The 27,079-nt window shown below is 42.3% G+C and overlaps 1 protein-coding gene across 1 annotated transcript; it reads right to left on the reverse strand.

Annotated features, from left to right (window-relative positions):
- Positions 1-13,230: 13,230 nt before the first annotated feature.
- Positions 13,231-27,011, reverse strand: LOC121287476 (tubulin beta chain-like). Its single transcript, XM_041205400.1, has 4 exons — positions 26,731-27,011; positions 23,176-23,284; positions 20,861-20,971; positions 13,231-15,244 (listed from the first exon to the last, which is right to left on the reverse strand). The coding sequence occupies exons 1-4, from the start codon at positions 26,785-26,787 to the stop codon at positions 14,181-14,183; spliced, it is 1,341 nt and encodes a 446-aa protein (XP_041061334.1). The 5' UTR covers positions 26,788-27,011; the 3' UTR covers positions 13,231-14,180.
- Between the last annotated feature and the right edge of the window lie 68 nt (positions 27,012-27,079).

Below are 27,079 nucleotides of genomic sequence, written 5' to 3' on the forward strand. Positions count from 1 at the left end.
GTGGGGTTTTGAACTGCAACTTCTAACTCAGAGGCAGGAGTGAGTAGCAGCTGTCATAATTAATCCTAAACCCAACCACCAACACTAAATATGCATCTGCCTCCTTTCAGCTGCCATAAGAACAGGAAGAGGCCATATCTCCCTTCAAACCAGATCTGAAATTCAGTTAGATCATGCCTGATCTCTGCCTTAACTCCATTTACCTGCCTTACTTCCAAAATACTTAATATCCTCATCCAATAAAATTGATAAACCTTAGTTTACAAATTTTCAACAACTCCCCACCCTCGACAGCTTTTGGGAAGAGTGTTTCCAGATTTTACTGACATCGGTAAAATCTGGAAACACTCTCCTGCAGGAATCTCATGGGCACTCTCACCAAATTGACAGCTATTAAGTAATAAGGGAGATGTGATTGGTCATCATTATGTTTTACAGTGACTATGTCTGATTGATAGTAAACAAAACCTACTAATAAAGCTGCTTAAACTTAGCTTGTGTGCTAATTGGATGAGTTGTGAACCAGCACTACACCTTTGGTACCAAATATTATCAGGCTAGGTCACAAGAGTCAGGCCTGATGGTACAGCATAATGTTATCTTGAAAATGACTTTATTTATTGGACTGGAGCCACTGGTTGAGTTTTAAAAGAGTGAATAATAGCATTTCAGTGATTTAAAACAGCAACTTCTAAGATGGCTGGACACTTGTTCGACTGTACATTACAAATTCTAAAGCCATTAAAATTGAGTCAGGCTGTCAAGAAGAACCCATCAGAGACAATCATTTAGAGGAATGTGAATGACTCCATCTACTGATCTGTTCACAAAACATCTAGACAGCATCTGTATGTTCAGTTGGGTGTGGAACAAGCCATTAGACACATACTCTGGACAATGAACCCTGGCTGAGAAAGGAACTCTTCCAGCCATAACCTAATCATATGTAAACCATGGACCTGGATTCAATTTGCTATGACCATGTTTAGGTAATCAGTCAGTTGGTGAGGGGATCATGAAATGAGCCAACTAACCCTCTTGTGTGTTTTTAGAAACTGCATTTCTCCAGGCTAGAGATCAGAAGAAGGGACATAGTCGAGAAAAGACCCTGATTGGTCACTCTCCCTATCTCTCCCTCCCTCCATCCTGCAGGCCTGAGTATTGCTTGTTGTTTGACCATCCATACACCACAGATAGCGTTTTAAGAATCAACCCAACAGTCGCTGTCTCCAAAAGAAAAGATATAAATCATCCATCAACATCTTTAAATCGTCTCAGCACAGAAATACCATCAAGCCCAGTCTGAAATCATCCATGACATCAATCTACAAGATTCGTATACATCTGACCTTTATTGGACTTTTAAACTACTTAACCTTTCCTCCCCACCTTTGTAACTTACTTCTCAGTGCGTGTGTAAACTCTTGAATGTATGAGCATGTGAGAGTTGGAACATTTTTGTTATTTTTATTTAGATTGTGTGAAGTAGAATAAATACTACTTGCTTTTCTATTAAAAACTTACAAGAAAACCAGTCACAGAACTTGAACAGTTAAAACACTCATTGAATTGGCAATCATATCCTTTTAAAACCTATTGCAGTCAAACGAGGAGTGGGAAAAGAGGTGAGCGATTTTACCCCTTCTCACCTGATCATAACAGAAATTTGGAGGCTGTGTCCGTGATTGGACCCATAGACAACAAGAAATTGGAAGCAGGAAATCAAATTGATCCCTAGAAGGATTTTAAAAACTTCGTACATGTTTTCTTGTGGTTCACAGTATTAGAATACTTAACATGTCCACATTCAAGGCTAGTTTCTTCCTAGAACAGAGTGAAGTAACTTGGGACATTTTAAAAACCTTATCCATTGAAGAGATAAGGAGTATAGTTAGACACTTAGAAGTTGCCACCAAAAAGCTGGGAAACTCAAGATCCTCAAACTTTTGGCTGCCCCTTTTGCAATTACACTGAAGAACAGGAGACAGGTATGGAATCTGAAATGGACAAGCTAGCATTACCAAAGATAAAGCTGGAGCAGTGGAAGCTATAGCTAGAATTCCAAGAAAGGGAAAGACAGGAGAGAAATGAAAAGGTGGAAAGAGAATATTCCAAGAAAAGGAAAGCAGGAGAGAGAATTCCAGGAAGAGGGTGAGAAAGAGCCTTCCAGAGGGGGAAAAAAACCTGGAAAAAGGGAATTAAGGCAGCTTGAACTGAATAAGGAAGGGTAAACTCTACCCAGTGAAGACACCACTAGTGAGGTGATTGCCCCTAGCTCAGGACTGGGTGTTCAAGTACTCACAGTTGGTACTGAGATTTAATGAAGAGGATCTGGAAGCATTTCTTGTCAGATTTGAAAAGCGTGCAATGAGGTTGAAGTGGATAGTGGAGGCTTGGACTCTCCTACTGCAAAGCTGATTAACAAGAAAAGCCCATGAGGTTTATTCTCTATTGTCTGACAAGAATTTGTCAAACTATGAGATGACCAAAATTCCATCTTGAGTGCATATAAGCTGGTACCGGAAATGTACCATCAAAAATTTGGAACCTTCTGGAAATGACTGAGCAAACTTACATCAAGTTCGAAAGGGTTAAGCAACTTGCTTTCAACCAATTGATATGGGTACTTAGACAGTGTCCATGTACACAAACCTCAGTGACGTGATTCTCCTCGAGCAGTTCAAAAACTTATTTACCCTTACCATTAAAAATCCTATGTAGAGAAACAAACTTCCTCCAAAACCAGACAAGCAGCCATCATAGCAAATGATTATGAATTAAACCACAGACCCCCTAACTCAAAGTAAACTGGGATTTGGTAATTCTTTCAGTCTAGAGAGAAATAGGCTGGACATAGGTGAAGCAGTCATATTCTCGAGAGAAAAGGAGAGTGAGGAAGGAAAAACGGATCAGTCTCCAACTTTTAAAAGAAGGAACCAAGATGGTAGGGGTATGCTAGGTGTGTTTCCAGTGTCGAAAGTCTAGGCATATAAGGGAGGATTGTTGGTATTCCAAAGAAAATTCAACAGGGGAGCTTCAGTGAAGACAGTGTGAAGCCATGAAGGTGATAAGCCTAGACTCCAGTGTAGCAGAGGGCCAGAATACCTACCAGAACTTTTACAAAAAGGGAAAATGACTCCTTTTGTATCCCAGGCACTAGCAAAGAGGTAACCATCCTCAGAGATACCAATTGTCTTCAAACTCTGCTTGTAGCAAAGGTTGCAGAGATGCCACCTGAATGTAGAACAAGTACTGCAATATTGGTAAAAGGGCTTACTGGCAAATACTTGAAGGTTCCCTTAGTTAAAATGTGCCTACAGAGTAAGTTGTTCACCGGTGTGGTGACAGTTGGGGCCATTCTGAATCTACAGTGCAGGGTGTCAACCTATTGTTGGGAAATGTGTTGTGGGATGTCAGGTACTATGTCCAGAGGAATGCTACAGTTTGGGGAAACTGAGGGGAACAGGCAAAATTCTGAACAGGCTGCAGAGGACTGAGGAATTCTCAAATATCCCAAAGGGGGCGATAGGGCCAGTAAGGATTAATGAGGCTAAAGGAAAGCTAGTAGAATTTAAAGAGACTGAGACAGAGCTGGAGGGAAGTAAAGGCACTGGGATAAAAGCAGCAGAGGTTGAAGAGAATGCACCAGAGCTATGGTTTGCAGAAACCTTCTTTAGGGATTTGAATTGGAACAAGGAAAGTTCCCAAACAGGCAACCATAAAGTGAGGGAGATGCCTCACCTAGCCAAAGTGCCACAGGACAGTAAGAACATAAGAAATAGAAGCAGGAGTAGGCTATTTGGCCTCTCAAGCCTCCCCCACCATTCAACAAGATCATGGCTGATCTGCCCCAGGCCTCAACTCCTCCCATGCCAGCTCCTCAGCCTTCAACTCCCCGCTATTTCAAAAATCTATCTACCTCCTCTTTAAATGCTTTCAGTGATCTAGCCTCCACAACTCCCTGAGGTAGAGAATTCCAGACATTCACTACCTTCCAGGAGAAGAAATTCCTTTGCATCACAGTTTTAAATGAGTGTTTCCTTATTCTGTAACTATGTCCCCCGTTTCGAGTTTTCCCCACTAGTGGAAACATCTTCTCAGCATCTACCCTGTCAAGCCCCCTCAGAATCTTATACGTTTCAGTAAGATCACCCCTCATTCTTCTAAACTCTAATGAATAAAGGCTGAACCTGTTTAGCTGTTCTTGATAAGCCAACCCCTTCATCCCAGGCCTAGTGAATCTCTTTTGAACTGGCTCCAATGCCAGTATATCCTTTCTTAAATACAGGGACCAAAACTGGACACAGTACTCCAGATGCGGCTTCACCAACACCCTGCACAATTGTAATAAGACTTCCCTATTTTTAAACTCCAACCCCCCAGCAATACAGGCCAAAATTCCATTTGCCTTCTTAAACACTTGCTGCACCTGCATGCTAACTTTTTATGTTTCATGCACAAGAACACCCAGATCCCTCCGTGCTGCACTTTTTTGGAATCTCTCTCCATTTAAATAATAGTCTGCCTTTTGATTCTTCCTACCAAAATGCATTGCCTCATACTTTCCTACATTAAACTCCATCTGTCAAGTTTTGCCCACTCACTCAACCTATCTATATCCCCTTGCAGATTCCTTATGTCCTCATCACAACATGCCTTCCCACCTATTTTTGTATCATCAGCAAATTTGGATACATTACACTCTGCCCCCTCCTCCAAGTCATTAATATAGATAGTAAGTAATTGAGGCCCTAGGACTGATCCTTGTGGCACTTCACTAGTTACATTTTTCACCCTGAAAAAGACCCGTTAATCCCAACTCTGTCTTCTGTGTGTTAACCAATCCTCAACCCATGCTTATACATTACCCCAATACCGTGAGCTCCTATTTTGTGCAATAACCTTTTATGTGGCCTTCTGGAAATCTAAATACACATTTACCGGTTCCCCATTATCAACTCAGCTTGTTGTATCCTCAAAGAGTTCTAGCGAATTTGTCAAACATGATTTCCCTTTCACAAAACCATGTTGACTCTGTTTGATTGTGTTGAGCTTTTCTAAATGTCTTGCTATTTCTTCCTTAATAATGGACTCCAGCATTTTCCCAGTGACAGATGTTAGACTGACTAGCCTTTTGTTTCCTGCTTTTTGTCTCCCTCCCTTCTTGAAGAGGGGCATCACATTCACGGTTTTCCAAACAGCTGGGACCCTCCCGGAATCCAGTGAGTTATGGAATATTCCGACTAGTGCCTCCACTATCTCTGCAGCCACTTCCTTTAAAACCCTTGGATGCAGGCCATTAGGTCCTGGCAACTTGTCCGCCTTTAGTCCCGTTACTTTGTCAAATAGTTTGTCCCTCATTATAGAGACTGTTACAAGATCTTTCCTCTCATTAGCTCCTTACTTATCTCATATCTTTGGGGTGTTTATAGTATCCTCCACCGTGAAGACCGATGCAAAGTATTGGTTTAAATTACCTGCCATTTCTCTGTTCCCCATTATCAATTCTCCAGTCACATCCTCCAAGGGTCCCACACTCTCTTTAGCCACTCTCTTTTTATATACCTATAGAAGCTCTTGCTGTTTGTTTTTATATTTCTTGCCAATTTACTTTCATAATCAAATTTCTCCCTCTTTATTAGCTTTTAGTCATCTGCCGCTGGTTCCTAAAAAATTCCCAATCCTCTGGTCTACCAATAGTTTTTGTCGCTTTGTTTGCCTTAGTTTTTGATTGGATACTCTCCTTGACCACCTTTGTTAACCATGGATTGTTCATCCTTCTCATTGAGTCCTTCTTTTTTGACCGGAATAAATTTTTGCTGAGCGTCATGAAATATCTGCTTGAATGTCTGCCACTGCTCATCCACTAACCTTCCCCTTAATCTATCTTCCCAGCCAGCTTTAGACAACTCTTTCTTCATACTCCTGTAATTGCCCTTATTTAAGTTGAGGACACTGGTTTGAGACCCGAGTTGCTCGCCCTCAAACTGAATTTGAAATTCTACCACGTGATTGCTACCCCCTAGAGGATCTTTTTAACTACAATATCTCTTATTAATCCCACCTCATTGCACATTACTAGATCTGAAATAGTGCGTTCCCAGGTAGGTTCTGCAACATATTACTCTAAGAAACAATCCCTGATGCGCTCTACAAATTCATCTTGCATGTTACCCCTGCCAATCTGATTTGTCCAGTCAAAATGCAGATTAAAATCACCCATGACAATTGTAGCACCCTTCTTACACAACTCCATTATTTTCCGATTTATACTTTGTCCTAGTGAGGCAACTCTTCAGGTCTATAGACAGCTCCTACCTGTGACTTCTTCCCCTTACTATTTCTTATTTCCACCCAAACTGATTCCACATCACGATCTATTGTACCTATATCACTACTCATCGTTGCACTGTTACCTTCATTTATTGATAAAGCTACCCCATCTCCTTTTCTTTTTGCCTATTTTTCCAGAACATCGAATGGCCTTGAATATTGAGTTCCCAGTCTTTGTCACCCTGCAGCCATGTCTCTGTAATAGCTATCAAGTCATATTCATTTATTTCTATTTGTGCCGTCAACTCATCTATCTTGTTACAAATGCTGTGTGCATTCAGATAAAGAGCCTTAAGCTTTGACTTTTTACCATTATTAATCATTCTGGTTCTGATTTCTGCTGTACTCTTCTGCTCATATTTTCTGCCCCTATCGCATTTTGATTATCGTTCATCTCTTCACTACTCTGCACCTCTGCTCTCTCGTTTCTTTTCAATTTTTTAAACTTCCCTTCAATTGAACCCTCCCCTCCTCCACCACTAATTAGTTTTAAGTTCCATCTACAGCCCTAGTTATATGATTCACCAGGACACTGGTCCCAGCATGGTTCAAATGAAGCCCATCCCAACGGAACAGCTCTCTCCTTCCCCAGTATGGGTGCCAGTGCCCCATTTCTCCCACACCAATCTTTGAACCGCGCATTTACCTCTCTAATCTTATTTACCCTATGCCAATTTGCACGTGGCTCAGGTAGTAATCCAGAGATTATTACCTTTAGGGTTCTGCTTTTTAATTTAGCCCCAAGATGCTCGTAGTCCCCCGGCAGAACCTCTTTCCTAGTCCTACCTATGTCGTTGGTACCTACGTGGACCACGACAACTGGATCCTTCCCCTTCCACTCCAAATTCTCTCCAACCCAAAAGAGATGTCCTTAACCTTGGCACCGGGTAGGCAACACACCCTTCAGGACTCTCTGTCTTTGCTGCAGAGAACAGTATCTAATTCCCAAACTATGCTATCCCCATGCTACTACATTCCTCTTCTCTCCCCCCATTTATATGGCACTCTGTACCACCATGCTGTGGTCAGTTTGCTCATCCTCCCTGTAGTTTATGCCCTCGTCCACACCGGGAGCAAGATCCTCGTACCTATTGGACAAGGGCATTGGCTGAAGTTCCTCCAAAGCTAAATTTTGGATCCCCATACCTGCCTCACTTGCAGTCACACCTTCCTGTCCCTGACCATGGTCCAAATTTGATGTAATTAATCTAAGGGGTGTGATTGTCTCCTGAAAGTGACCAGGTAACTCTCCCCCTCCCTGATATGTTGCAGTGCCCACAGCTCATCAACTCTGAGCCAAAGTTTGTCAAGCAGCCAACACTTGCTGCAGATAAGGTCCTCCGTGGATCGTACCTGCATCCACCAGCTCCCACATACTACAGCTGCAACACATTGCCTGCCTGCCCAGCCATCTCTATTCTATTTAATTAATTAGTTTGGATGTTAAATATTTTAAAAGTTAATTTCTTAACTGTACTCTTCAGCTGTAATAATGTCTCCTGATTTAAACCACTTGACCAATCAAAAGAGACATGGAAGAGATACCCACCAATCATCTAGCTATTTTCTTTCAATGTTACACTTTGGCTCTGACAAATGGAAACAGGTCTTCCTCTCGCACTCTCCTCTAGGTGCTGCTGACTACCTGTCCCAGGGTCCTCCTCTCGTACTTTCCTCTAGATGCTGCTGACTGCCTGTCCCAGGGTCCTCCTTGCACTCTCCTCTTAAAGCGAAAGTTGGACAGCCACCTGCAAGCAGTAGCATCCCAGAGGACAGTAGGCATATTGGGTGAAAACTCATCTCCAAAGTAAGGGAAAAAGAGACAGTAATACACCCTAAGATGAACAGCTCTTGTGAAAACTACAGGGAAAATAAAAGTGAAGTCAGTGTGGATTTTCCCACTGAAGAATCCAATGGTCAAGTTCTAAATTCAAAGTGAACTGAATCCGGCAATTAATCTTCAAAATCCACTAAAGACCATGTGCAGGTCGAGAACCGAGACACCTCACATGGGCTATAAAATAGTTTATCATCCACTATCACCTTGGAGATAAGAATTATTAATGTGCCAGAACCTGAACTGTTAAAACGTAAGTTGTGGAAACAGCAATAAAGGGATTAAGGCCTTTATAGGCAGTACAACAATGCAGTAACAGAGATTTGCATATTGCAAACCTTGGAACAGAAAAGATTTCTCTTCAGCAGCCTGTGAAATTCAACCCTCTCAGAACTTAAGAGTAAAAGTTGTTTCCACCTAGCCCAAACCTCACCCAAGACCACATGTCTTGGCATTAAAATTCCCAAAGCACTATGAACAGATGTTAGTGAAATCCAACCCTTAGATGACACATAACAGGGATTTAGAAGGTGAAGAAGGACAAATGAACCAGATTTTCGAAACAAAAGTTTTCCTTGGGCCAGACCCCAAAATCAAAAGAGTTTTAATTATAATTATACCTCATCCGAAGAGGGTGATGAGAAACTCAAACATGAACAGAGAATGGCTGTTGCAGACATGCCAGCTGTAACAGTTGTAAGATTGATACATGGATGTCCGAATGTCTGTGTTTCTCCTTCTTTTCCTAATTCTAAATGCAAAAATTGTAATGAACTCCTTGCTGCATTTCATTTCGCCTGGCCAGGAGGTATTATAAAACCATGCTTTAAATCATAAGTCAAACATTTACATGACTGTACCCTACAAATTCCAAAGCCATTAAAATGGAGTCAGGCTGACTAGAAGAACCCATCAGAGACAATTCCTTGGAGAAATGTGAATTATACCATCTCCTAATCCATTAATAAAACATCCAGATAGCACTATATGTTCAGCTGGATGTAGACAAGCCATTAGACACAAACACTCTGGACAATGAATCTGGCTAAGAAGGGAACTCTTCCAACGATATTCTTATCATGTCTAAACCATGGACTTGGAATCAACTTGCTATGACCATGTTTGGATAACTGTTCAGTTGATGCTGGGGGATCATGTGATGAGCCAACTAACTATCTTGTGTGTTTTAAGAAACTGCTTTTCTCCAGCCTAGAGAACAGAAAAAGATACGCAGTTGTGGAAGGACCCTGATTGGGCTCTCCCTCTTTCTCCTTCCATCCATCCATCCAGCCTGACCCCCACTTGTTGTTTGACCATCTACATGCCACAGGCAGTGCTTTAAGAATCAATCAAACTGCCGCTGTCTCCAGAAGAGAAGATATAAATCATCCATCAGCATCTTTAAATTGTCTCAACACAGAGGCCAAAAAGACCATCGACACCAGTCGGAAACTACCCAAGTCAATAATCTACAAGTCATCACCTAGGACACATGTCCCTGCTGGATTAACTGTCTTATGAACTTCACAAGTGGGCACATGTATTATTTCAGAGTTGTGTGAAGTAAGTTAACTAAATACTAACATTTGAGCCAGTGGAAATAGCATCAGCTATCTATAATATGAAATCACAGACCAGCCCAAGTTCCATCCCTTACCCACTTGAGTTAGCCAACCTTAGCAGATGCAGTATTTTGGCTGCTACAATTGGGCAGGGGGGCAGGCGGAGAGGTGTTGAATGTTTCTCTGATATTGGCAGAAGATGGGAAATCCATAGTCTGCAGTAACTGAGCTGGCAGCTGTGGTAACAGCTGTCACAACTCAATCTCAGCTTGCTTCTCAAGTGCTATTGTTACTGGATTAAACCTGTTGAAACTTGATGCAGCTGTATTGACATTACTGCATAAATAGCCTTTTGTTTGTTAGTCCTATTTACAAGTACAGATTTAAATAATTGTGAGCCGTGCTCCTTTGATATTACCTTCCAAACCCACGATCTCTATCACCTAAAAGGCCAAGGGCAGCAGATGCACAGGAACACCACCATTTGCAAGTTCCCTTCCAAGCCACACAGCACCATGATTTGGAACTTTATCGCTGTTCCTTCACTGTTGCTGGAGCTGAAACTCCCTTTCCAACGGCACTGTGGGTGTACCTACATGACAATAACTGCAGCAATTCAAGAAGGCAGCTCACCACCATCTTCTCAAGGGCATTTAGGGTTGGGCAGTAAATGCTGGCTTGGCAAGCAATGCCCACATTCTATGAAAGAATAAAAAAAATGCAGGTCTGCAGTTTAATATTGTGAAACTGGGAACAAATTAGTTTGTAATTCAATCATAATCAGATCATACGGTGGTGCTGCATGCATCCTATAGAATTGAATTATAGAATTATCACAACACAGGAGGCCATTCAATCTGTCGAACCCTTGCCAATTCTATGCAAGAGCAATTTAGCAAGTCCCACTCGTTCTCTCTGTATTAATATATGTGTGTTTATGTGTATATATATATATATATATGAGAAAGAATATACATCCTGAGGCACAGTCCCATCGCCAGCAGTCACTGCAGATTCAAATGGAACAGATAGCCAGGTAAAACCATCACCTAACCACTGTCTGGACAGCAGTGGAGCCAAAAAAATTAGATGGATTTGGTGGCCAGGAGCTTAATCCCTTCTGCTCCCACAGAGAAGTGAGCAGTGAAGTTATAGGCAGTGAATCAATAGCATGAACGATTTGCAATGAAGTCTGAAATCAAGCCACTGCAGTGAGAATATTTTGAAATCATGCAAATTAATGGGATCATCTCCAGAAAGGAGTGTGTTAAATTTGAAATTGAAATTGGTGTTTTCTGCAAGGCAAGGCATTTATATAATCTGTCACAAACATTTTAAAATTACTGCCAATAATTTATTGTATGTCAATGGCCATCTTAGAGAGGAATACAGCTGCAACACTAAGGCCATTATGAATACTTTCATCAAAAAGCAGGAAACTGCAGACGCTGGAAATCTTAATTATAAACAGCAAATGCTGGAAATACTTAGCAGGTCCAACAGCATCCTTGGATAGAGAAATAGAGTCAACTTTTCAGGTCAATGACCTGCTGTGGGATACATTTGCTGTCCTGTTGTTTCTTGCCCTACTAGCTATTTCTCATATATGAGCTTAAAAAGTGAAGTGTAAAAACTTGGAGGCAAGTCACAGTCCAATGTGATATAGTCCTCACCCCAATATTCACACTTTGTACATTAGAGAGGAGGAAAGTTGCTTTCTAGTGTAGTCAATTGCCACTGTGGGATCAGCTAACTTGACACAGACATAGGATTGAACTTGGATCCTCCTAATCTAACTAGGAAGTGTATTTACCCAGAGCTACTGGGGGAACAAAGAAGCTCCAGATGTGAATTCCAGTCAGGTCTTTCCCTGATTGCACCGTCAACATTCTGGATCAAGCACCAGTGCTTCTGTAGCCACATCAACTCTGCAAGAAAATTGAACTACATCTCTTAAGGGTTGCACCATTAAAGAAAATGTCAGCAAAAATGTTAAACATGTAATCAGTAGATTAAAATTCAAGCGATCTCCTGTCCACTTTTTAGTGCATTACTTGGAAATTTCAGAAAACTTAAACTGATGACCTTTTAACATTGGAACCTTGTTCATCTCTTTCTTATTTGGGTGCCTATATAGCTTCGGTTATTAAAGTTTTCAAGTAATTTTTGTGAGCTCAAATTCTGTTCTACAACTTGAGCAGGATAAGCTATCTATACTGATGCTCTATTGCAACGCTGAGGGCAGAAGTGCCAATGCTGAGGATGGAAGTGCCGATATTTAGTCGAAATGGTAAAATAAGACCCCAAGCTGCTGGCTCTGGTGGATTTGAAACAGGACTATAAGTTCTTCTGGAGTCTTAGTTTATATTGCTCCTTAACCATACAATTTGATGCAGTTAGCTAAAAAATGATTGGGAGAAATGGCACGAAGAGGTAGTATAACCTAAATGCTCCTATCTTGAGTGGGGGAGGGGAGTTCAAGAGCAGAGGGAGCAAGGGGTGCATATTCACAAATCTTTGAGGTGGTAGGCCACATTGGTAAAGAAGTGAGGAAAGTGTACAGGTTACTTTGCTTTGTGAATAATGGCATTGAATACAAAAAGAAATGTTATGCCAAACCTTTATGAATCTCTGGTTAGACCTCAGCTAGAATACTGTGTACAATTCTGGTCACCGTAGTTTAGGAAGGATGTCAAGGCCATGCAGAGAGTACCTGAAGGTGTATCAGGATAATATCAGTGATGAAAGGCTTCAGTTATGTGGAGAGATTGGAGAAGCTTGGATTGTTCTCCTTAGAGTAGAGAAGGTTAAGAGGAGAACTAATAGGGATGTTTAAAATGAAGGATTTTGATGGAGCAAGTATGGAGAAATTTTGACAAATAAGGTTGGTAACCAGAGGCTATCAATGTAAAATAATTGGCAAATGAGGGGAAGTGGGGATCACTTTTCCCCCGCAGAGAGTGGTTAAAACTAGAACATAATACCTGAAATGATGATGGAATCAGATTTTATAGCAACTTTCAAAAAGCAATTGGACACATACTTGAAGAGGACTACTGATAATTTACATGGTCATAGGAAAAAACTGGGGCATGGGACTAAGTTAGACAGCTCTTTCAAACAGCCAGCATGGATGCAATGGGCTCCTAAGTATGCCAGATTTTATTGGCTAACCCATGTCTAAAAGCAACCAGATATACAACTTCTTGTTAATCATGGGATTTTACTGTGTACAAAATGGCTGCATTTATCTACATAATTGCACTTCAAAGTAATTTATCATATGTGGGAAAAGGATTTTGATTCTGTTTCTGGATATATAATAAAGAGTATATAAATCCAGATTCTTATCAGCGGCAAGGAATCACAATTTAAGTTGTGATGCCACCTCTTCCCTCTCCCTACTCCCTATTCTGCTTCCATTCAGACTGAATCTTGGCAAGAGCTGAAAAGTGTAGCTACAGCTATGGAAGAAAATGAAAAAAACAGAGGAAGAAAGAATTTGTATTGATTTATTAGAATGGTTTGATTTCCACAGTACAAACATCGCAGAAAGACAAATTTAGGTTGGCATGCAATAAAGAGAACGACCGCCGATCGGGAAAGAACTGGGTGAACCTGTTGAGGGCTCTTTGGCAGTTCATGGAAGTGGAACTCGCCCTTCATGGGTCGATTCTCTGCAGCTCAATTAACATAACACCATCAGATCTCAATACTCAATACTGAACAGTGCTTTATACTACACTTCTAGGGAAGGTTACAGTCATTAAATACAGTAGTTCCTTTATTAAACAACTCCGACTACATCTAAAGCTGTAGTGCCCCAGATTATTAATTTTAAATCCAGTTTTAAGAAGTATTCTTACCGTATCTCAGCTGAAGAGAAAAAAAACTGCATCAAAAAAAAAAGTCTGCAAGCAAAAAGGGATCATAATGCTTCTACGTAATAAATGAAGGGCAAATCTCACCCTGACCTTCTTTTCCAGCTGTTCCAGTTTGCCAACTTTCTTCCCATTTTGGGAGATTATTGCCCGAAAGGAGTTTAAAAGGCTGCATGTCAGCACTAGAACTTAGAAAGTATCCTTTGTCTATTTAAAAGCATATGTATCCGATATTGGAAAACAAATTACAAACTGAAACAAACTACTCCAAAATTGTTTCAGCCAGTTGCACAATGTTCTTGCTTTTCAGGCCTGTTCATAAAGTTTGATTTCATATTTTAACATATTTGGGGGGGGTGGGGGCACTGCTGCTTTAAAACTACAGACGATGTTAAATCACACACACACACACAAACCTTCAACAGGAATTCCATTTTAATAATGCTGTTAGCGTCACAGCATCTTCTTAATTAAAAGGCTGGAAAATTAGGCAGAATTCAATAGTTCAACTCAAACATGACTTTCTTTGCAATCTACTGTTGCAGCTTCTTGAAGATTCCGTGACGACTATGCTTCATCATTATCTCCCTCTTCCTCTTCGAACTCTTCCTGTTCATCTGCAGTGGCATCCTGGTACTGCTGGTACTCTGATACCAGGTCATTCATGTTGCTCTCAGCTTCAGTGAACTCCATCTCATCCATTCCCTCGCCAGTGTACCAGTGCAAGAAGGCCTTCCTGCGGAACATGGCGGTGAACTGATCAGAAATTCGCTTGAATAACTCCTGGATGGCGGTACTATTGCCAATGAAAGTGGAGGACATTTTGAGGCCACGGGGTGGAATATCACAGACAGCTGTCTTAACATTGTTGGGAATCCACTCCACAAAGTAGCTGCTGTTCTTGTTCTGGACGTTCAGCATCTGCTCATCTACTTCTTTCATGGACATCCGGCCTCGGAATATGGCAGCAACGGTCAAGTAGCGTCCATGTCGTGGGTCACAGGCTGCCATCATGTTTTTAGCATCAAACATTTGCTGAGTCAGCTCCGGCACTGTGAGTGCTCTGTAATTTTGGCTGCCACGGCTGGTAAGCGGGGCAAAGCCTGGCATGAAGAAGTGGAGCCGAGGGAAGGGCACCATGTTTACAGCTAGCTTGCGAAGGTCAGCATTAAGTTGTCCAGGAAAGCGGAGGCAGGTGGTGACCCCACTCATGGTGGCAGAGACCAAGTGATTGAGGTCTCCATAAGTGGGAGTGGTTAGCTTCATTGTACGGAAGCAGATATCATAAAGGGCTTCATTGTCGATGCAGTACGTCTCGTCTGTGTTCTCCACCAGCTGATGGACGGACAGGGTTGCATTGTATGGCTCCACCACAGTGTCTGAAACTTTAGGCGAGGGCATGACGCTGAATGTGTTCATGATACGGTCAGGGTATTCTTCCCGTATCTTGCTGATGAGAAGGGTGCCCATCCCGGAGCCAGTACCACCACCCAGAGAGTGAGTGAGCTGGAATCCCTGTAAACAGTCACAGCTCTCAGACTCCTTCCTTACCGCATCAAGCACTGCATCAACCAGTTCAGCTCCCTCTGTGTAGTGACCCTTGGCCCAATTGTTTCCAGCACCACTTTGACCTGGAAGAAAAAGAATCATGACACGGGAAGGCACAGGGATTCACGATACCGTAGAAAACGTTTTCTACTCCAAAACTCATTACACAATTTTTATTATTTATTAATATTGTGTTGAAAATATTTTTAATTGTTCTGTTAATTCTGTTTGAAACCTGATTCTTTTTCTCTCATTGTTCCCTGCATGCAGCAGCACAATTCCAGAGGAGCCGATAGATCCTTCTACTATATTCAAATGACCATCTTTCATTATGTGGGTCCAACTAGCAAGCTATTCCACCTTGGGAAGAGGCATCATAGCATAGACATAAGCATAGACACTGCTTATCCAACATCCCAGCAAACCCACTGGATAGCTCTCAACTGGTGGAAACACTGGATGATTTTAAACTGCCTCAGTTGAGATCAGCTAACTGAACGTCTTTTGGGGTTGGAACCTTCCTGATCTGTTCAGCTCACAGCTAAGGCATTAGGGCGAGTGATTTTAAGGTGGGTACAAACAATATAAATCACAGGTCTAATCTAAACAAGGGAAAATAAAGATCCAACACACATACAATGACATCTGTACATGTTACATTCAACATCCCAATGGAAAAATATTTTTATAATGCATATTGATTAGAAAATGGGCATGGAATAGAAATTGCATTTAATAGGGCAGAATATTAATGTCAGCTGCTGAATGATATTTTAATTTAAATGCGATCACTCCCTTGCAGATGTCCTTTAGATGAAAGATAATTTGTACATTATGTCCCATTGACTCTTTGCAAGTGTAGCATACAAGGCAATAGAGGTATAAAAAATTAGGTCTCTGCATTATACCAGTACATAGAGCTAAAGCAGCTCAGAAGTCCATGATTGATAAACCCACAGTACCAATTAATGAGCATTTATATTTCTTTGTTTTCTTCCCTCCTCCTCTCCTGAAGGGATTGACCCTAGCTAAGGTATGGTTCCATAGATGCCAGTTTCCCTCTTATTGCTCACCCATGTGACCATTATTCCAGTAAAAAAGATTAGAAAGGGTTGGCAAGTTAGTCAAACGGGTGTATCACAGCAGAGCCCAATTCATCCTCACCAAACATCCTCCAGGTGCACCTTTTCCAGCAATCAGCAGCAGAAATCCTAGATGACTTTTGTCTGCCCCAGAATCACTGAAGTTAATTAAAGAATACTAATGGCTGCCATACCCAAGATCAGCTGACTCAGCATAGACCAGATGTCAAACCAAGGATCTTGTCTTCTGTATGGCTCAATACCACACAAGACAGGGCCTTTACCATAATACCATTGGATGATTGTAAATGAGAATAATTACGGAACGAGGAGCAGCAGGTAGGGGCATATGTACCCTTCACCCCTCCCCTCGCCAGTCTTGAGCCTTCGCCTCCACATAATAAAATCATGGCTGATCTTCAATCTCAACTCCACTTCCCTGCCCAATCCGCATGTTTTTTTAAATTCGTTCATGGGATGTGGGCCTTGCTAGATAGGTCAGCATTTATTGCCCATTCCTAATTGTCCTCGTGAAGGTGGTGGTGAGCCACCTTCTTGGACCGCTGCAGTCCATGTGGTTTAGGTACACCTATATTGCTGTTAGGGTGTTCCAGGATTTTGACACAACGACAGTGAAGGAACATCAATATAGTTTCAAATAAGGAGGGTGAGTGACCTGGAGGGGAACTTGCAGGTGATGGTGTTCCCATGCATCCTCTGCCCTCATCCTTCTAGATGGTAAAGGTCATGGGTTTAGAAGGTGGTGTCAAAGGAGCCTTGGTGAGTTGCTGCAGTGCATCTTGTAGATGGTACACCCTGCTGCCACTGCCCCTTGATTTCCCTCAATCTTAGCCATGAACATAATAAATGAGCAACCTCAGCCCTCTGGGATAGAGAATTCTAAAGATACACAACCCTCTAAGAAAGGAATTTGGAACTGTTTTCCTGGAGAAGGGAAGGCTGAAAAGAGATTTGATAGCTAGGCCAGCATTTATTGCTCATCCCTAATTGTCCTCGAGAAGCTGGTGGTGAGCTACCCTCTTGAACCGCTGCAGTCCATGTGGTGTAGGTACACCCACAGTGCTGTTAAGGAGGGAGTTCTTAATTACATCTGTTAATCGCATTGGGATGTTTAATTGCTTTAATTAAACAGGACAGAGTTGACAGGGAGAAACTGCTCCCCCTTATGAAAGGATCGAGAACGAGAAGGCTCAGATTTGAAGTAATTAACAGGGTTTCGGAGAGAAGGCCAGGAATGGCACTAGGTGAATTGGTCATTCGGACAGCTGGTACAGACACAATGGGTCGAATGGCCTCTTTCTGTAAGAATTCTGTGATTTTTCATTAACCCAGCTGAATGATCAAGCCTTTATCCTGTGACTATGACCCCTAGTTCTAGACTCTCCAGCCTCAGGAAACAGCCATTCAGCCTTTACCCTGTAAAACGCTCTCAGATTCTTATATGTTTCAATGAGATGAACTATCGTTCTTCTCGACTTCAGAGAGAATAGGCTACATAATCTCTCCTCACAGGACAACCCTCTCACACCATGATACTTATATTTATATAGTGCCTTTAAAGCAATTAAACATCCCAAAGCGATTAACAGAAGCAATTAAGAACTCCCTCCTTAACAGCACTGTGGGTGTACCTACACCACATGGACTGCAGCGGTTCAAGAGGGCAGCTCACCACAACCTTCTCAAGGACAATTAGGGATGAGCAATAAATGCTGGCCTAGCCAGCGACACCCACATCCTGTGAAAGAATAAAAAAAATTAAGCAAAATTTGACACTGAGCCAAATGAAGTGATATTAGGGCACATGGCCAAAGCTTGGTCGAAGAGATAGGTTTTAAGAAGCACCTTAAAGAGAGAAAAATAGAGAGGCATAGACATCTAAGAAAGGAATTCCATAATCTGAAAGCACAACTACCAATGGTGGAGCAATTCAAATCAGGGAGGCTGAGTAAGCCAGAATTAGATGAGTGTAGATGTCTCGAAACCTATGGGGCTGAGGAGATTACAGAGACAGGGAGTGGGGAAGGCCATGGAGGACTTGAAAACAAGAATGAGAATTTTTAAATTGAGGTAGTTCTTGACCAAGAGCTAGTGTAGGTAAGCAATAGGGGTGATGGATGAATGGGACTTGGTGCTAGTAAGGGCATGGACAGCAGAGTTTTGGATGACCTCAGAGTGTAGAATGTGGGAAGCCTGCCAGGTGTGCATTAGAATAGTCAAGTCCAAAGGTAACAAAGGCATGAATAAAGGTTTCAACAGCTGAGGCAGGAACAGAGTTGAGCAATGTTACAGAGGTGCAAACAGACAGTCTTAATTATGGCACAGATTATGGTCAGAGTTAATCTCGGGGTCAAATATGACACTAATGTTGTGAAGTCAGGTTCAACCTCAGATAGTTTCATGACAGAAGAATAGAGTCAATAGCAGAGACCAAAGGCAACAACCATGTTCTCCCCAATATTTAATTGGAGGAAACTTTCGCTCACCCAGTAGGAGCAGCCTGATAATTTAGCAACAGTGGAGGAGTTGAGAGAGGTAGAGCAGGGTGTAGTCAGCATACATGCCGTGTTTTCAGATGATGTTGCTGAGGGCAGCATGTAGATGAGAAGTAGGAGGGGGCCAAGAGTGGATCCTTGGGTGATACCAGAGGTAATGGTGCAGGAGTGGGAAGAGAAACCTTTGCAAGTGATAGTCTGGGTACGTGGGACCCAAGAAGGGAAGTTCCGTGATTTTGTGTGAATAGAGTCGAGGGAGCAAAAGGCATGGATAAGATGAGCTTGGAGAGGTCGTGAGGACAGATAGTAAAAATACTAGGAAAAATAGTTGAGATCTAAGAGGGGGTGGGCAGTGGAGGAGCCTTAGAGGTAAATAAAACAGTAGACTGGAAAAGTGGTAGAGGCAACCATTGGATGGATACTGACAAGAAGTCCATAAGCTCCTTGCACTTTGCTGGATGCAAGGCTGGAGGAGATATGGAGAGGAGTTTAAGAAGACAATTTGCAGCAAAGAAACCGGGGGTGGGGGCGAGGGGGTTCTCTTTGTATTCCAGAATGATCCTGGAATAATGAGCAGCTTTAGCAGACGAGACCAGGACTCAATAGTGCTTTATGTGGTTCAACCAGATCTGGCAGTGAATGGCTAAACCAGTTAACTGCCATGTCTATTAAAGTCTGCATCCCTTGGACATAAACAAGCAGAGATGGAAGCCAATATCAGGCTGAACGTCCAGATTGAGAAAGAATGAAGGTTTTATTGGAGACTAGGACATCATAAGTGGTGATGAAGTTGAGCAAATCAGTAACTGCAGAACTGTTGTGGTAAAAGGACAGCCAAGGCTAGACATTTGGGATTTTGAAAGTGCAGTTGTAAGTGAATTGGGAGATTATTTTTCCAGGGGTAGTTACTAAAGGAAGTAGGATTGATGCATGGAAGGGGGATGTGGGCAGAGAATGGCCTTTTCTGTGATTGATATGAAAGGAATAGTGTAGCCACATGAGATGGCAAGGTCAAGTGGGCAGCTGGGTGTATGGGTTGGGGAGTTTACACGAAGGGAGGGATTAATGGAGGATCAGGGGACAGTGAAACCAGAGGAGGGACAGCATTATGAGTTAAGATGGAAATTGAACTCACAAGGTTTAGACGTCATGCCAGGAATCAATCTAGTAAACCTTCACTGCACCACCTCTAAAGGAAATGTATCTTTCTTTAGCTACAGATACCAAAGTTGTACACAGGACTCCAGGTGTGATCTCACCAAAGTCCTATCCAGTTGCAGCAAAGTTTCCTTACTCTTATATTCCAACCCCCTTACAATAAAGGCCAACATATCATTTGCCTTCCTAATTGCTTGCTGTACCTGCAGGTTAACTTGCTGTGTTTCTTGTACAAGGACACCCAAATTCTCCTGAACACCAACATTTGATAGTTTCTCAGTTTTAATTGTCAGTAAACCTGGATACATTACATCGGTCCCTCCAACTAAGTCATTCATATAGATTATAAATAGTTGAGACGCCAGCACCAATTCTCGTGGCTCATCACTATTAACAGCCTGCAACCTGAAAATGACCCATTTATTCCTCTGCTGTTATTTGCCCTTTAACCAATTCTCTATCAATGCTAATATATTACTTGAACTTCATGAGCCTTCAACAACCTTTCATGTGGCACCTTATCGAATGCCTTTTGAAAACCCAAATATACTACATGCACTGGCTCCCATTATCTACCCTATTAGTTAACCCTAAAAAACTAATAGATTTGTCAAACATGATTTCCCTTTTATAAAATCATATTGTGCCTGATCATCACATGATTTTCTAAGTACCCTGTTACCACAATGTCCTTCTCCATGACAAGGTAAGCTAAAGGGTCAGTCAGCTTGTAGTACTCATTCACCTCTTAATGTTGGGTAACAGATGAGTATACAAGTAAAACAGTGAGCTGAATGTGAATCCACTTATAAGGGGAATGGTATTTTACCAAAAATAAGGCCCATCTTTGGTCTACTTACACTGAGCTGCTTCATCTCTGCAAAGCCCACTCAACTATCTTGAAACATTTGTTTATGCAATTAAATTACTATTGTATCCCTACCAAATACAAAGTTATCTGGTCTAAATATCTGTCCAAATGGCCCGGATCGGACGGAGTCCATAGTACCAGGTTCCAAATCTACCAGAATCGCACGGGGAACATACTTGTCACCTGGAAAACAGTCAAATACAAGATAATATGTTAATGAAGGGTCGAATTTAATGCCCTCCCCTGTGGCAGTTTGGTGGCAGTGGGCATTTAATTGGATGGGAAGGTGGCAGGTGGAGACCTCGCCACCTTCCCACATCTGTCTGTGGAAAGGCTCGTGGACAATCTTGCTGCCATCTTGCCAATTGAGGCCCTTAAGTGGGGAATTAATGCTGGTATTCAACCAGCGCGGATGGGAGTCTCGCATGTGGGAAGCCGGAAAAACAAACCCTGTCGGGTTGCATTGCAAGCTTCCAGGGAGGGTCCCTCATTCAAAGGCACAGTGTCTGATCTAGGGAAATGGCATTAGGAAAGAAGGAGGACAGCTGAGAGCCACCTCCCTGCCTAGCCACCTTGCTGCCAACCTTCTTCCCCACCACCCCCAACCCAACGATCCTCAGCCCACGATCCCTCTCCTGCTATCACTCACTCACCTGTGGCCTGGGTCCCATGTTGCCTCACTGGCACTGCTGGGCAATGAAGTGCTGCCAGGCTCTGACTGGTGAGCAGCGTTCGATGGGTAGGTCTTCCACCGCAGGGTCCTTGATCCAGGGGAAGGCCTGGTGCTGCCCAGTCAAGTGCCTGATTGGTACTTAACACAGCAGGCCTTCCCAAAAAGAGGCAATGCAGGGCTCTCGTCGGCTCTCCAGCCAGCAGGCAAGACCCCCGTCACTACATTAAATTTCACCCGCAGTTTCAGACAAAGTTAAATCCACACAGGAAAAGACTACGGAATTTGCTAAGGAATGACTAGAGAAATAATTGAAGCAGAGGAAGATACAGGGCTATGTACAGGGGAGAGAAGAGGGCAATTGTATTCATTTTGGATTGGTTCAGCAAAGAGCACAGACACAATGGGCTGATTAGTTTTCAATGTGATATAAACTACTTTGATTTTTGTACAGACACTGACATATACACTGATGGGAAGGGGTAAAGCTTGACATCAACATTTATCCTCACTTGAAGCATTTAACTATTTAATGTTGAGTTCACAGAAATGCTTTAGGTAGAGGAGATTCTGCAACAGTTTGGCTTCTACTGCTTTGGAATAGGCTGTCATTTACATTGTAAAATGGAATTTTCAGCACAGTTGTACCAGACAGGAGTAGTGCATGCCCAGGTGCTTTGACAGCTGTGGTACGCAACTTACTTTTCTAGCTGCCTTCCCTCTCATGATGGTTGCACAGGTCAGTGATTAGGAAGTCACACTGCTGACCTACACAAGCAGGGAACTATTTTCCCACACCGCCACAGAGGCCATTTACATTGCTTCTCTGTAGGACTGCCTTCTAAGATACCAGAGAAAGCCTACCTGCTGGGACGAGGCATCTCCAGAGACGTCAGCATTGTCCCCACTGGCAATTTTAACACTGGTTCAAATAGTTAAAACAAACAGTGGGCATATTTGAAAATGTCAATTCTACTCCATCTGGAGGCAACCATTGTGACTTTTTTGCACTCAAAAGATGTTTATCACATCATTACACCACCAGACACATTGTCTGATCTCAGCAAATGAGCATTTTTAAGCAATTTATATGTTTAGGAAACAGATGGGCTATTGGTGGCTATAATATCCTTTGGCTAAGTGGAAAACCCCAGCCGGAGTATCCAGGATGTTGCCTGCCAGTTCTTTTTACTTGGCCTAATAGTTCCTTCCTACTCTGCATTCTTGCTTGAAATGTAAATTTTTGGTCTCAGCTTTTTGGAAGGTTCCCATGTCTGGAGGATTAGAAAAGGCTCTTCCTGAATGGCAGATTTTGACCATGGAAATAGCAGCCATTTTATGCTAATCTAGTCCTTCAGGCCCGGGAAGTGTAAAGGACAGGGACTGAAGCTTGCAAGTGTATAAACCTTGTGGCAGACAAAGGCAGCAGTGGAGCAGACCACATCTGCCAGGTCAAGAAATTAAGGGCATAAGTTAAGTGAAGAACAAATTTTGTGATGTTTAAGAGGAGTAATATCAAAGAGGAACAGCAACTGACCCTGAAGCTTTTTAATCATTTGTAGCCGAGTCTATAGTTCCACATGAGAAACTGACGCTCTCCCAAAGACTGGATACCCCTATCAGATTCTTTCCTCAAGATTCCTAGTTTGTGCAATGGACAGTCACCCATCCAAATATATAAGCAGGATCAGATCCTCTGGCAACCGTAATTCCTTACCAGCTGCTTCATTGTAGTAGACATTGATCCTGTCCAGCTGTATGCCACTATCGCCACGGGCACTCCCAGAAGGGTCAATTCCATGTTCATCACTGATCACCTCCCAAAACTACAAACACGGATTACAAGCAAAGGTTCATTCATAAATTGAAAGGAAAGACTTGCATTTATATACCTTTCACAACCACTGGATATGTCAAAGCACTTTACAGCCATTGAAGTACTTTTGAAGTGCAGCCACTCTTGTAATGTAGGAAGTACAGCAGCCAATTTTCACATAGAAAGCTCCAACAAACAGCAATGTAATCATAATCTGTTTTTTGTGAAGCTGGTGCCCGGATAAATATTGGCCAGGACACCAGGGATGACTCACCAACTCTTCTTCGAAATAGTACAAAATTGTGATTCATATTGGTCAATTCCAGTCTTTTAATTAACAAATCCCTATGACGAAAGGCATATAAATAGTAAAAGGGTGGTAAGAGGAGAAATAGAGCCAATTAGTGTCCAAAAAGGAGGTTTACACATGGAGGCAGAGGGCATAGCTGAGGTATTGAATTAATATTTTGCATGTGTCTTTACCAAGGACAGACCACAGTGAAAGGGGCGGTAATTAATACAGTAGAAGGATTTAAAATTGATAAGGAGGAGATATTAGATAGGCTGTCAATACTTAATGTTAATAAGCATCAGACCCACATGAGATACATCCAAAGATACTGAGGGAAGTGAGAGTGGAAATTGCAAAGGCACTGGCCATAATTTTCCAGCGTTCCTTAGACTTAGGGGTAGTGCCAGAGGGCCGGAGAATTGGAAACGTTACACCTTGTTCAAAAAATGGTGTAAAGATAAGTCCAACAACTACAGGCCAGTCAGTTTAATTTTGGTGGTGGGGAAATTTCTAGAAACAATAATTCAGGACAAAATTAATAGTCACTTGGACAAATGGGGATTCATTAAGGAAAGCCAGCACAGATTTGTTAAGAGAAAATCATGTTTAACTAACTTGCTGAAGGTTTTCAAAAAGGTGACAGAGAGGGTTGATGAGGGCAATGCTGTTGATGTGGTGTACATGGACTTCCCAAAGGCATTTGATACGGTGCCGCACAATAGGCTTGTGAGCAAAGTTATAGCCCATGGAATGAAAGGGACAGTAGCAAAATGGATATGAAACTGGCTGAGTGACAGGAAACAGTAGTGGTTAATGGATGTTTTTTGGCCTGGAGGAAGATTTGTAGTGAAGTTCTCCAGGGGTCAATGTTGGGACTTTTGCTCTTTCTGATACATACTAATGACCTAGACCTTGGTGTACAGGGCACAATTTCAAATTTTGTGGATAATACAAAACTTGGAACCATTGTGAACTGTGAGGAGGATGGCACAGAGCTTCAAATGGACACAGACAAGTTTGTGGAATGGGCAGTCACGTGGCAGATGAAATTCAATGCAGAAAAATGTAAAGTGATTCATTTTGGTAGAAAGAACATGGAGAAACAATATAAAATAAAAGTACAGCTCTAAAAGAACACAGGGACGTGGGTGTATATGGGCATAAGTTATTTAAGGTGGCAGGACAGGTTGAGAGTGCAGTTAACAAAGCATACTGTATCCCAGGCGTTATTAATAGGTGCACAGAGTACAACAGCATGGAGGTTATGTTGAACTTGTATAAAGCATCAGTTTGGCCTCAGCTGGAGTATTGCATCCAGTTCTGGGCACCGCACTTTAGGAAAGATGTGAAGGCATTAGAGAGGGTGCAAAAAGATTCATGAGAATGGTTCCAGGGATGAGGAACTTCAATTACCTAGATAGATTTGCAGAAGTTGGGACTGTTTTGCTTGGAGAAGAGAAGATTTAATAGAGGTATTCAAAATGGTGAGGGGTCTGGGCAGAGTCCGTAGAGAAAAATTGTTCCTACTTGTGAAAGGATCAAGAATAAGATGGCACAAATTTAAAGTAATTAAAACTTTTTCATGCAGAAAGTAGTTAAGGTCTGAAATGCATTGCCTGAGAATGTGATGGAGGTAGGTTCAATCGAGGAATTCAAAAGGGAATTAGACAGTTATCTGAAAATAGAAACGTGCAGAGTTACGGAGAGAAGGCACGGGAATGGCACCAGGTGAATTGCTCATTCTGAGGCGGTGCAGACACGATGGGCCAAAAGACCTCTTAAGAAATAGAAGCTTTCTGAGAAAATCCAGGGTACTGAACGATACGACCGTTATTCACACATAATTCTCATGAAATGCATAAATGTACAAGATGCAGTGTGGAACTACTCCAACCAGCTAATGAGAGGGTGGAGGTCATTGCAGTCGAGGCCGAGGGGTTTGTGAACTCGTTCGTCGGCAGAGTGTATAAACCACACCCTTCTCAGCTGCAGATCGACGCAATAGGGCACATTGTGAATGGGTCACAAACAGTGGCTCGCGTTTTAACCCTGCACCAGAAGGGTGGTGATGAGTGTGGATTTCTCATCAGCTCACAAAATCCTCCCCTTAACGCACCAAATTCGATCTGAGCCATCCACTTCACTCGCATGTAACAAGCTGCACCGATTCTGCAACTCCCCCATATATATGAGCTTCCAGCATCATTCCTGGGGCGAAGCGCAGTGGCTTCCCCTTGCAACCCTCTGAGATTTCATTGCTCAGGGGCTGACGGGGAGAGGACATCAGCCACAAGAGAATGCGGAGGGAGGTTCCTTGGATCAGTCTTAACATGAGAATAGATCCAACCCGGGAACAGCAACGATGCTGAATCCCACAAATCCAAACCTCTCGCTCCAGCATTGGCGAGCCTCAGGCAGTCTAAACAAGATCTTTATTCCACAATCATGCAAAAAAGGGATAATTTTATAAAAGCGGGAACAATTTTTGCACAACGTATGGATAAGGAGACATTGTTTGCACCCACAGATGGCGTCTGTACCAAGCCTTCCTCCTCGAGCCTGCTGCTTAATTTGAAAGCACAAAGCTTTAAATGACCCGAGGAATTTGGGAGATCTGCACCCGGGGACTACCAAATCCTGATTTAATTAAAAAACAAAACCCAAGATCTGTCTCCGTGTTTACTTCAAATTCAGCTGAGGTTTAGTTCGTAGGGTTTGGGTTCGACTTAGATCGAAATTAGACCCCGATCCCTTTTCCATTCAATTCTGGCATCCAGACAAAGGAATACGGAGGGAGGCGTGCAAGACTGTCATCAGCCTGCGCGTATGTCCAGCTGCTTTCACAGTCAGCCCCAGTTACTTAGGGATAACAATACCTAGGAATTTAAACAGACTAATTTCTTTTTCAAAAAAAATCAAATCAGTTGCAATAGCTGGAAAACACGCCATATGATGTAATCTTACTGTAAGTTACTCTGTGTCAGACGGAATTAAGCACTTAGGGTTTAAAGCAATGGGAAAGGGTGTGGTTTCATTTAATTCTTAGTTAAATAGCATTTTATAAGACGTAAACTCTTGAGTATTTTTCGATTCACAGAAGTTATTTGTACTGTACATTGATATAAAAAGAAACGACTTAAATATTCTTTATAAGGGATTCTTACCTTGGCTCCAATCTGGTTCCCGCATTGTCCAGCCTGGATGTGCAGAATTTCCCTCATTGTTGCTCCTGCTCTTTTTTGGGTGGTTGGGGGGCGAGATACTCCAAGATCAATTTACAGAAGGATGCAGGGGCTGATATCTTTACATATGCTGCAGGGATCGGTGTGCTTGTGGACAGTTGCAAAGTTCGGTTTTTTTTTTGCAGAAGGGATAAATGTTGCGGAGAACTCGCCGTCAGGCTGAAATCTATTGCTAAGACACTTCTCTGCAGCTACCAGCTCACATTAGAGAAGCGCCTCCTTCGGCCAGCATTTTTATAACGTGTCTATCCCCGTGCACTCTGGGAGATGT

The sequence above is a fragment of the Carcharodon carcharias genome, chromosome 14 (assembly GCF_017639515.1).
Source record: "Carcharodon carcharias isolate sCarCar2 chromosome 14, sCarCar2.pri, whole genome shotgun sequence".
In the NCBI taxonomy this organism is placed as follows: domain Eukaryota; kingdom Metazoa; phylum Chordata; class Chondrichthyes; order Lamniformes; family Lamnidae; genus Carcharodon; species Carcharodon carcharias.